Raw genomic sequence first — 12,488 nt, 5'->3', positions numbered from 1 at the left:
TGGATGTGTCTCCTCTAGGCTATTCGCCTTCTTGCCCCCTTCTCGATCCCGGTTGGTTCTCGGCACAAAATTTCTCTCCTTGTTTGTTCCTCCTCCTCCCCACTCCTTCCATTTTCCTAGCCTATACTAGGTTAGGTCCCTATTAGGCTTTGCCTAGGCAGGAGTCGGGCATCGAGGCTTGGTCGCTTCCCTCCTTAGTAGTAGGCCACCCTCCTAAGTTTCATTTTCTTGGAGTGGTGTATGTGTGCAGTTGAGCGGGTTATATGTTTCCCACGTCTCCTGTTCTCTTTCTTCGTAGCCTACCATTCTCCCCTACTCCACCCCCTCCCCCACCCTTCCAGCCTTGCTCTACTGTGCGGATGACGCTAGATGGCGTTTTCTCCGAGTTCAGGGACTTCTCCATTTGGTAGAGGGATTCGCTCCCTCCCATAAGTCCCTAGCATCGCTGTGTTGGTGTTGGTGGTTCGTTCACTCGTAGCTTGAACGTGTTCGAACACTCTATCCCGCACTTCTTTCTCCCCGTCGGGTTACTCGGCTGGGTTATTATACTTGCTCCGGCTTATGTTATGATATATGAGCATCTTGCCCACCTTGTTTCTCTGGCGGGGAAGTAAGTGAAGAGGGATTTATTTATTTATATAAGGGGAGCGGATCCCTCCGGTCTCCGGAGCATTTGCCCTTTATACCGTCACTTGTTTAATGTTATTGTTCATGATATATGTATTTAAATATCTGTGTTATCTAAAGGAGTACTCTCCTTATTTATAAACGTGAGTCCGGTTCTACGCCCGGGGGTTCCGCCGTTATTTTTACTGGCAACCCCTGCGGTGAGTTCTTGTTGTCTCATTCCTTTCATTCCCCGGAGTATTCCGGGGTCTGGAAGTCTTACCTTCCACTCTGTGTATTTTAGAGCTTATTGGCCTAGTTTATGTTAAGGGATTTCTTCTCCACCGGAGTATTCCGGTTGCAGTTGAAATTCCCGGCCTTGCCGGCTTTAGATTGCTTAGAGTGGTAGGTTCATGTACTGTTTCCACTTACAGACTGTTCGCTGTGAGGAGCCGGGGTGTACCGCGTCACTGCAACAACCTTATGGTCACGTAGTGTGCCGGACCCACGCTGGTTGTGCGGTCCGGCTCGACGATCTGGTAGTGTGGCACCCCGATGGTTGTGAGGTTTGCTTCGCCTTGTGTGCAACCATCCAGGATGAGTCGGTAAGTGACAGTCTTCCTCCGTTTTACGCTCCTCATTTTGAATTTTGTTTACGTGGTTCCCGGACTGTTTTTTCGCCCTTAGCTAATTGCTGGCTTTCTTTCAGGCGGACGAGTCCTCCAAGAAGTCAGCCTTGGAATCTCTCCGGGCCTGGGTGGCTGGGTTTGGTAGGAATGTTCCGTCGGGGAAGCCCTACGTCCTCGACGCGAAGTTGAGGGACCTGCTCTACCCCGGCGCACGGGTGGCGGCCGCAGTGCCAGAAGATCTTGCCACCCCCATCATCCAGCAGATCCGGGATGCGACCCAGCCACCCCAAGTGGATATCCTATACGCTGAGGTTTCAGAGGACGCCGCCACCTTGGACTTAGACCTGGAACCTATGGCTACCGAACAGGACCAGGTGGTAAGTAGGTGAGGTAGGTGAGGTTGTTGGGGCGGGCCCCTTTTTTGATTCCCCAGCTTCTTCTGTCTCTTCCTTTTCAGGTTTTGGGAAGTCTTCCTCCTTGGGTGATAGAGCTCCATCAGCTATCCCCAAGTTGAAGTTGAAGACTTCATGGAAGGCGAAGGGCTATAAGTCCTCGTCCTCCAAGAAAGCATCGCTTTTCCCCCATCGAAGGCTAAGGTCTCAGCACCTGTAGCCTCCGGGAGCAAGTCTGGTTCCTCCGGCAAAGGCGCGAGTAAGAGGGCAGCAAAACCAAGCCCTCCTCGCCAACCTGCCTTTGACGGAAGCATTCGCGAACCAGATGTTTCAAAGATTCTCAGAGGATATCAACGAAAAATTCAATAAGATATCCGAAAAGTTTGGTTGTTATGACAACATGCTGGCGGGAATGTCTAAACCACCCCAGCCGAACCCCAGTATGTCATTCCCGACACAGCGGACCTCCCGCCTTTCGATGTCGGTAACCCTTGGCGTTCGCCCTCCGGCCATCCAACACGATGGCAAACTTACTGTTGAAGGTCTTGGCACGAGACGGTTGGAGGAGTTAGAATTCTTCCCCCCGATCTTTTGCCCCGTATCCAGGCTTCGTAAGATTGACAGAGGAAGCATGGATACGTTCTGATAAGGTTCCCAGGAGACTGTCATCATCCCTAGGGACTAAGCTCAGTCGTCTCTCCTGCGCACTCTGACGGAGTGGCAGGCAGACAACACAAAGTTGACTCCTTTCAAGGGCAACTTTACTATGTTTGCCCTGGGAGACAACTTACCAACTCCCTGTTTGAACAAAGTCGCCCTGGCTACGGCCCGAGCGTGCTTTGAAGGTAATCCGTTACCACAGCTGAGGGAAACAGACCCCACTTCCCTGGTGTTCCCGGGAAGTGATGAGTTCTGGATGGATGCTCCGTCCACTTTCACGGTCGGGAAGTTGGACCCCTTCTGTGCTTCCTCACAGTTTAGTGAGGAACTCCCCAAGCTGCCGGAATCTTTGCTAAAGGCGGAGTTTGATGCCCGGACTAAGCTAGCCCGGTCCCTGAACTCCGTCTGCCTCACGGAAGCCACTGCCGCCTCTCCTGCGGGACGGACGAGCCATTTTTCCAAGTCTTGGCTAAGTCCCTGCTAGCTGGCTTTCAGTCTGACCTTTTTGAGTTCATCATGGCCAGACTGGAATGCAGAAAGTTTATCTTTACCAATGCTACTATCCGTCACGAGCCTAACAAGCTCGTAAAGAGCTCGATCTGGGGGCCTAACCTCTTCCCAGAAGAAGAGGTTACGAATGTTATGACTGAGGCTACAAGGGCCAACCAGAGTCTGCGCTCTCGCTGGGGCATCTCTGCCTTCAAGCGCAAGACCCCAGAATCTGGCGGCCCCCAGACGAGAGGAGGCAAACGTTTTAGGAGGCATAAGAGGCCCCACCATTAGGGGTAGTTCAAGCCGCCCCGGTCTCGGCAGTGGCACAGCCCTCCACCTCAAAAGCTCACCCCCAACAATATGTGCTGGTCCAACCAGCTCATTCCCTTGCTGCGCCCTCGTATGTTGCTTCACCAGCATACAACCCCACCTATGAGGGCCGTGGTTACTTTCACGGCCTTAACAGGATCGCAAGGGGGGGAAGAGGCAGGGCCCCTCACAGAGGAAAGGCAAACACCACCCCAAGAGGAAAACCTGGACGTGGTAGAGGGAACAAACCCGCTTCCTCCCACTGAGAAAACACAGGTAGGTGGTCGCCTGTATTGGTTCAGGGACCAATGGACCTTCAGCCCTTGGGCACACAGTATTGTGTCCAAAGGTCTGGGATGGAGCTGGATCAAGGACCCTCCTCCTCCAAACAGGTTTTACCAGCCACCCTCATCAATCCTACAGGATTACGTGGCAGAATTGCTCAACAAATGAGCAATAAAGAAAGTAAGGCACCTAAAATTTCAAGGCAGGTTATTCACAGTTCCCAAAAAAGACTCAGATCAGCAAAGAGTGATCCTGGATCTGTCGCGTCTAAATCTCTACATAAAATGCCACAAATTTCGCATGCTTACAATAGCTCATGTACAGACTCTACTTCCGCGTGGAGCCGTCACCACCTCTATCGATCTTTCAGACGCTTATTATCACGTCCCGATTGCGCAGAACTTCTCTCAGTTCCTCGGTTTCAGACTCGGGAATCAAGCCTACTCGTTCAGGGTCATGCCCTTCGGTCTAAACATTGCGCCCAGGGTATTCACCAAGCTGGCGGACACGGTAGTTCAACAACTCCAGTCCCGAGGGATATCCCTAGCAGCGTACCTAGACGATTGGATAATTTGGGCACCAACAGTTCTAGAGTGTCAGAAGGCTACGTCCATAGTCATCAACTTCCTGGAGTCGTTAGGTTTTCAACTGAACAGAGAAAAGTCCCGCCTGACTCCGGAGTCCCGGTTTCAGTGGCTGGGCCTCCAGTGGGATCTGTCCTCTCACACGTTATCTCTCCCGCCTCCCAAGAGGAAGGAGATAGCATCTCTCACCAGGAAATTTCTCAAAAATCAATCGGCATCCCGCCGATCCCAAGAAAGGGTCCTTGGGTCCCTTCAATTTGCCTCAGTGACAGACCTGCTCTTAAAAGCGAAACTAAAAGACATAAACAGAGTGTGGCGGAGTCGAGCCAATGTCAAGCTCAGAGACAAGGTCTCCTCTATCCCTCGAATCTTAAAAACAAGACTGCGGCCTTGGGCCACAGTCAGGGGCCTGTCCAAGTCAGTTCCGCTTCAATTTCCCCCTCCGGCACTAGTTGTTCACACAGACGCTTCCCTAAGCGGCTGGGGGGGATATTCTCCAAAACAAAAAGTACAAGGAACGTGGTCCACAATGTTTCAGCAGTTCCATATAAACACCCTGGAAGCTATGGCGGTCTTTCTAACTTTAAAGAAAATCCGCCCCCAACCGGATTCATATCAGGCTGGTATTGACAGCGCAGTGGTAGTTCATTGCATCAACAGGGCGGCTCCAAATCAGGTCGAGTAAACCAAGTAATGGTTGCTATCTTCTCCCTGGCGAACAAGCACGGCTGGCACCTGTCAGCCACCCACCTAGCGGGGGTACGGAACGTGGTGGCGGATTCCCTGTCCAGGGCTACTCCGTTGGAGACGGAGTGGTCCCTGGACGCGGAATCTTTCAAATGGATTTGCCGCCGGGTTCCGGGTCTCCAAGTGGATCTGTTCGCGACGGAGAGCAACTTCAAGCTCCCCTGTTATGTGGCCCCAACCTGGACCCTCAGGTGTACGCCACGGACGCAATGACAATAGATTGGAACAATTGGGAGAAAATTTATCTGTTTCCTCCAATAAATTTACTGCTGAAAGTATTACACAAACTCAGGACATTCAAAGGTCAACCAGCCCTAGTAGCCCCCTATTGGCCGAAGAGCAATTGGTTCCCTCTTCTTCAGGAACTGGGATTGCAGAGTCTTCGGATTCCCAAGCCCATACTGACCCAGACAGTACAAACCAAGACTGTGTCAGCTTCCTCAAGAATTCAGAATGCCCTAGTTTTATGGACTTTATAAAATTCGCAGCCCAAAAAGGAGCAAACATTGACCCTGTCAACACTCTGTTTCTTGAATCAGATAAAAGAGATTCTACTCTTAGACAGTATGACTCAGCAGTCAAAAAGTTAGCCTCCTTCCTAAAAGCATCTGAAGCCAAAATCATGACGACTAATTTAGGAGTCTCTTTCTTTAGGTCACTGTTTGAGAAAGGCCTTGCTCCGGCCACTATTACCACAGCCAAGTCAGCCCTGAAGAAAGTATTTCTATACGGCTTTAAAATCGACCTTACAGATTCCTATTTTTCATCCATCCCCAGAGCATGCGCTCGTCTGAGACCAGTATCACGCCCACATTCCGTTACGTGGTTTCTCAATGACGTCCTTAAGTTAGCATCAGAGATAGACAACTTTCAATGCTCTTATCAGGATCTGTTAAGGAAGACCTTATTTCTGATTAGCTTGGCTTCAGGTGTTAGAATCTCAGAGCTGTCGGCTCTCACTAGAGGTGATAATTTTGTGAACTTCCTCCCGTCCGGGAGAGGTCCTCCTTCCCCTGACCCTAGATTTTAGCCAAAAACGAAGACCCACAAGACAGGTGGTCTCCTTGGAAGGTGGTGCCCTTCCACAAGACCAGTCTTTATGTCCAGTTTATACACTTAAATCTTACCTTTTAAGAACTCCACAGAGTAAGTCGGGTCCTCTTTTTATCAGGGAGAAAGGTGGCACTCTTTCACTAAATGGTATAAGACAACAAATTCTGTATTTTATTAAACAGGCCAACCCAGATTCAGTTCCTAAGGTTCATGATATTCGAGCAGTTGCTACTTCCATTAATTACTTTCATAATATGGATTTCTCAGAACTGTCTAAATACACGGGTTGGAAATCACCTCTAGTGTTTAAACGCCACTATTTAAAATCGCTCGAAGCCCTGAAATTTTCTACCATAGCTGTGGGAAGTGTCATCTCCCCACCTTAACCAATCATATCCTTATCCTCCTTTCCCCCCCGCCCGCCTGCCTCATTTACTTCTCTGCTTATCCTCCTGGTTGATCATGCCTCACTGCCTTGCTCCTCATATTGATGTATCTTGTCTCTGTTGAGTGGAAACTGTAATCTGACATGTTACGATTGTATTTTTTTCTTTGTGGGGTACTGGGCGGTTTTTATTTTGCTCCATGTACCCCAGATATATGTATATGCACTGTATATTTTATTTACCATTTGATTTGATCTCTTACGTGTTTAGCTTAAGTTTACGTGTGTAGCTTTAAGATTGTGTATACCAATTAAGATTATATGTGCCATTGAACCTATGCAATTTTCGTATGATATTATGCTTTAGTAGTGTTAAGTGGTTTTGGGGGCCCCTTCCCGTCGTGCCGGGACTTCCCCACTTTTCGTAATTTTAAGTCTTTGATGTGCCTTAGGTTTAGTGTTCTTCTCACATGTAAGAGATTCCCTCATTAAACTGCTTTCGTAATTTATGTTTTTTCTTCAGATTACCTTGTTTCCTCGTAGTTTGCAGCCTTGGCATGATTCTCTGTCACTATTTCACCGGCTGACACGGGACTGGACTCAGAAAAGGGATTTTGACAAAGGAAAAATCTATTTCTGAGGAAGGTCCCGTGTCACCCGGTGACCCTCCCTGACTCACCTATTGCTCCCCCCCCTTTCTTGCACATGCCAAGTCTGGGGTTAGTGCTAGCATGGAATGAGGTAGGTGGCGCTGGTGTCGCCGACCTGGCGGGTATTGGGTGTAGGGGCTGTAACGGCTCACCGCTCTATTCCGGGGGTTTTGATAGGGAGAGATCTTTCGAGTAAGTCTCCGTGGTAGTGATCTTTCACTCACCCTTCGTTATACCGACGTCTTCCCTGGAGAAGACGCTCGAACTGGGGGTAGTAACCCCAGCTTTCCTGAAAGCTCTTTTTTCTCTGGTATATCTAGCATATTATACCTAGAAATTCGTGCTGTAATGGAATTTCACCGGGTGACACGGGACCTTCCTCAGAAATAGATTTTTCCTTTGTCAAAATCTCTTTTTAACCCAGTGGACTAGGTGTTAGATACCCACTTATCTAACAACTCAAGAGGCTTAGGTCCTCTTCCTTAAAACTCTAATTTCTAGGAAGTGATCAGGTGTGCCGAACCTCTAGTTGGTTTAGGATTCTCATACCTCCCTCCAAGTGTGAGTCTATCCAAATGTTAAGACTGAAGGTTTGTTCCACGTATGAACAAAGGACAAATTTTTTATTAATTTGTATTTTTCATAGCTAACAAACCTGAGGTCTCAACATAGACTGCCCACCTCTAGCCACCACTCTTATGTCTTATCCTGGGTTGGAAGAAAGCCTGAATGCGTCACAAGCTTTCAGCTGGGTCTCTGACCTGCTTCCACCTCATCTGCATATCAGATGCCAGATGCCACAGATTCCATGCATACTCAATTTTTTATTGTTTTTACAATGGTTTCTGCCTAGCACCAGAAGATTTATCCTAATGTTGAGACCCCAGGTTTGTTACCTATGAAATATACAAATTAATTAAAAATTTGTAACTTTTTCGGCAACTTTGGAGAGTACAGGGAGAATAAATATTACCCTGCAGTTAAAAAATCTATAGAATCTACTAATCTTGGGAGACAACACTAGAAACTTTTTAAAAACAATGAGAAGAAACCATTAAGACCTTCTCTGTCCCAGCTATCAAGATTATCAAAAATTTTCTTAACACCCCTAAAGCAAAACGCAAATTTTGTAAGAACAGATTCAGGATGATAGGTATCAGAGAGGAGAGCATCCTCGTCTGATTGCTTAAATATGCAAAAAGAGAAAGATACAATAATACCTCTGTACACATCGAATCTGGTATTCTGGTTATGTATTTAGGGTTGTAAGCAATAAAATACAAGCCCATCAGTGTATAAAACGACCTATAAAATACCATTTTCTAGAGGGTCTGGCATGAATGAATTCAATTAACATTTTTCCTTTAGAGAAAAATTCATTTGGTACTGTTGCTTTCAGCACTCACTGTGCCTTCCAGAATCAACAATGATGAACGTCAAAGTGTCCCTATAGCTTAAGATTAACACTTACTCTCATTCCAAAAAAGTTTTGCACTAAAGCAAGGTTATTAAGCACATTATGATTCTGTAACATCAGCCTTTCCATTTCAATGACCAATCCACTGCTTTTTACCTGTTCATTATTGGAATTGGAATAAAGAATTTAGGCCAAAGGCGAAGCGCCGGGACCTTTGAAGTCATTCAATGCTGAAAGGGAATCTGACACTATGACGGTTTGAAAGGTGTACAAGGAAAACCACACAGTTGCACTATAAAACAATTGTTAGTGAGGGTGGAAAGTGGGATGGAATAAAGAGAATATGAATGGAGGTACAGTAAAAAGAATGAAAGAGGTTGCAGCTAGGGGCCAAGGGGACACTGCAAAGTGCACTAAGAAATACCTAAAGCGCACCATGTGAGGTGCCCTGATGGCACTGCCTCCCTACAGGGTACCTGTTCATTATTTGCTCTTTATACTTCTATACTGTTCTCATCACAAACCACCTGTAGCCATTCCCTCTTTTATATCTCCAATGGGCTATCATAATTTTTTATCAATTTATATAATTTCTACTGACAATTCAATTATACATTTTTCTCTTCTTTGCTGAACCAATGGAACTTTTACTGGGTTTCTGCTTTGGAAGTGAGATACAAAATTTGAAAAAAAAATAGGAGTTATGAATTTTTCCCAATAACTGCTGTTTCAATTTAAACTGGTAGCAACAGTGGGCTCGAGCCAACAACCACTAACTCTTGAGCCAACACACCACTAGGTCTACAGCATGTTTTTAAGTAGGTTCCAAAGTACTGTAGTTCATTTAATTGTTAATATGAACCACTGCAAGTAACTTGAATTTTGGATTTTGGTGATGAGTAGTCAGCACACAGAACATTTCGAACACACAGACTGGCTGTACTCAGTACAGGCAGTCCCTGGTTTTTGGCAGGGCTCAGTCCCCAATGGCGAGCTGATAAGCAAAAATTGCCGATAACTGAAAATCAGGAATAATAGCACTGATCTGCGGTTATTGGCGCCAATAACCGGAGATTTTCAGTAGTGATGAGCGGGGATCAGTGCATATTGGCACTGAAAACTCAGTTATCGTCATTGCTAGACAAGCCCCATAAAACTAGATCGCCCACAACTGAGGGCGCCGATAACCGGGAACTGCCTGTATTCAGAAAGCAAGAGGCTATTAAGGAGCTAAACAGAAAATTTCTCAATTTCATGCTTTTTCTTTTTAAATTTCTTTTATTTTTTTTACCACCCATCCCCTTTACCCCACAGAGGGGAATTTCATTTTTCAGAGTGCTTGGATATTTTTTTTTACTGCTTTGTGTAAAAAAAAAACACCCAAATCAAACTGAAGAAAAGATACCTTACGCAATGGTTACAATTAGCGACCATAACATTTGTTTAAACATTACATAAATTCTGCATCTATAGATATTTGAATGACAATCTGAGAATAAACTTACCCTAACAAGAATGAAGAAAAAGGTTAAAGTCAGTCTTTGGAATTAGTTAAACCCGCCAAGAAAGGTTGGACAGGCATAATTTTGTAAAGAAGGAGTAGGCAAATCATATTGCTATATTAAACTGGTCACCATTTTCAATACCAATGTTGTTGCCATTGACTTTGCAGTTAATCTGTAGTTTGTATTCAAAGGTGGATTTTAAATTATAAAAATGTATTCAACAAAGTAAAGATCATGATAAACAGTAAAAGATCATGCAAAAAATAAAAATACAATACCTGGCAACCTTAGAGGCTTCACCACTCTGTCAATGACATATCTGTAGTCTGGAATTGGGAAGTACAAAATATTCAAAAGCATGGCAATGCTGGTACTATTATCTTTAATGATATCAGTCTCTATCACAACAGCTCCCTTTGATACTTCTGATTTACAACCTGGGGGTAAGAGATTGTGTGCTGAAAAGTATGGGAGATGCCCTTCTCGACACCATCTGAAAAAAAATTTCAGTTTTGTATGTCTTCTATCTATTAAAATTATATAAACTTAATAATATTTAAGCTACACTTTTCAAACAGGTCAAAAAGACCACCATTAATTCAATATAAGATATAACTTCAATCAATTATTCAAAGGACATGCCATGTGTCTTCTAAGACTTTCAAAATGATATTGAGAATAACAGAAGCAGTGCCCTCAGCACCTTTTAAAAGCTTTAACACTCAACATCCAACCTCCATAAAAATAAGATCATGGGATTATACAAAGGTTTCTTGAAAGGTAATTTTTATCCAAAGGTTCAGGAAAATTGCAATTCACTTAAAGTTCTTGGCATTATTAAAGTCCACCTATTCTTCAATTGTGCAGAAACTGGTATGATGAGAAATTCATTTAATGTCTTTGGAAACCTGACTACTGCAAAAAAATGTTTTTGTTCTTTTATTCTTTCGCGTTTTGAATACTGTTCCCAAATTTGGACTTAACAGCTGGCTAACATCTTGAATTACCTCACTTAACCCTTAGTGGACGGATTGAGCCTCAGTGTGAAGTAAAACAGGTTTGGGGAGGTGGACGGATTGAGCTCCAGTTTGAAGCAGAATTACGCACCACTGTCATGGTAATAATGATAAGAGAAAAGACTTTTACCCCATCTCATTTTGCATGTGGAAACCTTTTACAGTCGACGAAGGGCTGTTTACACACACACACACACACACACACACACACACATATATATATATATATATATATATATATATATATGATATATATATATAGAAAATCTACTAGATATATATATATATATATATATATATATATGAGCTGATCTATATAGAAAATCTACTGTGTGTGTGTGTGACCAGAGAGTAACGAACCGATAGATACCGCTGATTCATCGAATGCCCATACGATAGTTGGCGGTTTGGCGTGGGTGATTCAAATGAGTGCCATACATCGAAGACCCTTATTGGCCCATTTCGATTATGAGAGACCAATCAGCTGAGGTCTATGACCCAAACCAGTTCAGTTTGAAAAGCAAAGAGGCAGTAGGGAGTCAGTGGTCGATGGGTCAAGTCGCGTTTCAAAGACAGGGGTCGGCGAGTGTTGTTTCAGAGTACCTTCCGATGATTATAACCTTAATATAATTAGTAGCGTAATATTAGCAACAGGGCCCTGTGTAACTATTAAGGAAAATACACATGTGTTAATTGTATCTTACGCGTTTCATTGTACTGGTAGAACCCTTATATGATCGAAGATCAGGTCATATAATTTGGTGTCAGGTGGGGTATTGCGGTACATAATAATTTACAGCGTAATTGCAATCGTGAAATAAACAATGCAGACTCGAAGAAAAGCGGCGCGCGACGGCGGGAGTGCCAGTACTAGCAGTACCAGTGCTAACAATAACAGTGCCAATGAAAAGGACAGTGTGAATCAGCCGTCAGTGTCAACAATTATCCAACACGCGTTAGAAGAGTTGCACAAATTAACAAAAGAAACGCAAACAAAACAGCCCGTCGACCGTCCACAATATCGCCAACGTCGCGTCGTCCCCCGCAAGTGTGATCAGACGAAAAAAATAAAAACTGCCTGTGCTAGATGGATCAGTACCTGAGTTTGATAACTCACGCACTGGTGAAGGTTTCTCTCGATCGAGACCTTTTTAAAGTGTGTTGAAAACGCCACCATTGGCTGGACAGATAGAGAAAAAAATTGTACAAACGAAACAGAAGATCATCGGTAATGCAGCGAGACAAATTAGGAGCTGGGACGTCAGTTATTTGGCAGACTGGGGTACTTTTAAACAGCACCTCACTCAGCAGTTTGCCCTACACCGAGAGGAGAAGATGGAGCTAATGGAAGCTTATGACCCCAGGTTGGGGTGGGAGAGTCGATTTCAGCCTTCTACTATCGCGTCGGTGAAGCCTATGAGTCCTTCACCCCTAATAGAGACCAGACTGTAGAGGGAAAAGAGTCCTTCTGTCAACGCATGCTGAAGCGGATTCTTCCCACCTCCGTTGTGGGATTTCTTTTTTACGACAAGAGGCCCTTACACGTCTTGCTGCCGAAAGTGCAACTTCTATTCGACCACGAACGAAGCCAGCAAACACGGATGGGAGCTCAGGCCACCCCCCAATCGGTTGTTGCAACGGTTAACCAATCTGACCCAGCGAATCCTCCGCCAGCCTCATCCGCCAACCAGAGGCCAGGGTCACGCACCCAGGGGCCTCAAGAGGCAAGGGAAATCGGCTGGGAATAATACGGTTGGC

The 12,488-nt window shown here is 45.1% G+C and overlaps 1 protein-coding gene across 1 annotated transcript in view; it reads right to left on the bottom strand.

The window, feature by feature from the left end:
• The window catches only part of TAF1B (TATA box-binding protein-associated factor RNA polymerase I subunit B), a 371,762-nt gene that overhangs the window by 169,756 nt on the left and 189,518 nt on the right, over positions 1-12,488 (bottom strand). The window contains exon 5 of the mRNA XM_067110128.1: positions 9,993-10,207. Coding sequence (XP_066966229.1) covers positions 9,993-10,207 — 215 coding nt within the window. The remainder of the gene's footprint in view (positions 1-9,992; positions 10,208-12,488) is intronic.

The sequence above is a fragment of the Macrobrachium rosenbergii genome, chromosome 10 (genome assembly GCF_040412425.1).
Source record: "Macrobrachium rosenbergii isolate ZJJX-2024 chromosome 10, ASM4041242v1, whole genome shotgun sequence".
NCBI classification, from domain to species: domain Eukaryota; kingdom Metazoa; phylum Arthropoda; class Malacostraca; order Decapoda; family Palaemonidae; genus Macrobrachium; species Macrobrachium rosenbergii.
The sequence above is the reverse complement of the archived record's forward strand: the minus strand, read 5'-3'. Positions and strand labels throughout refer to the sequence as shown.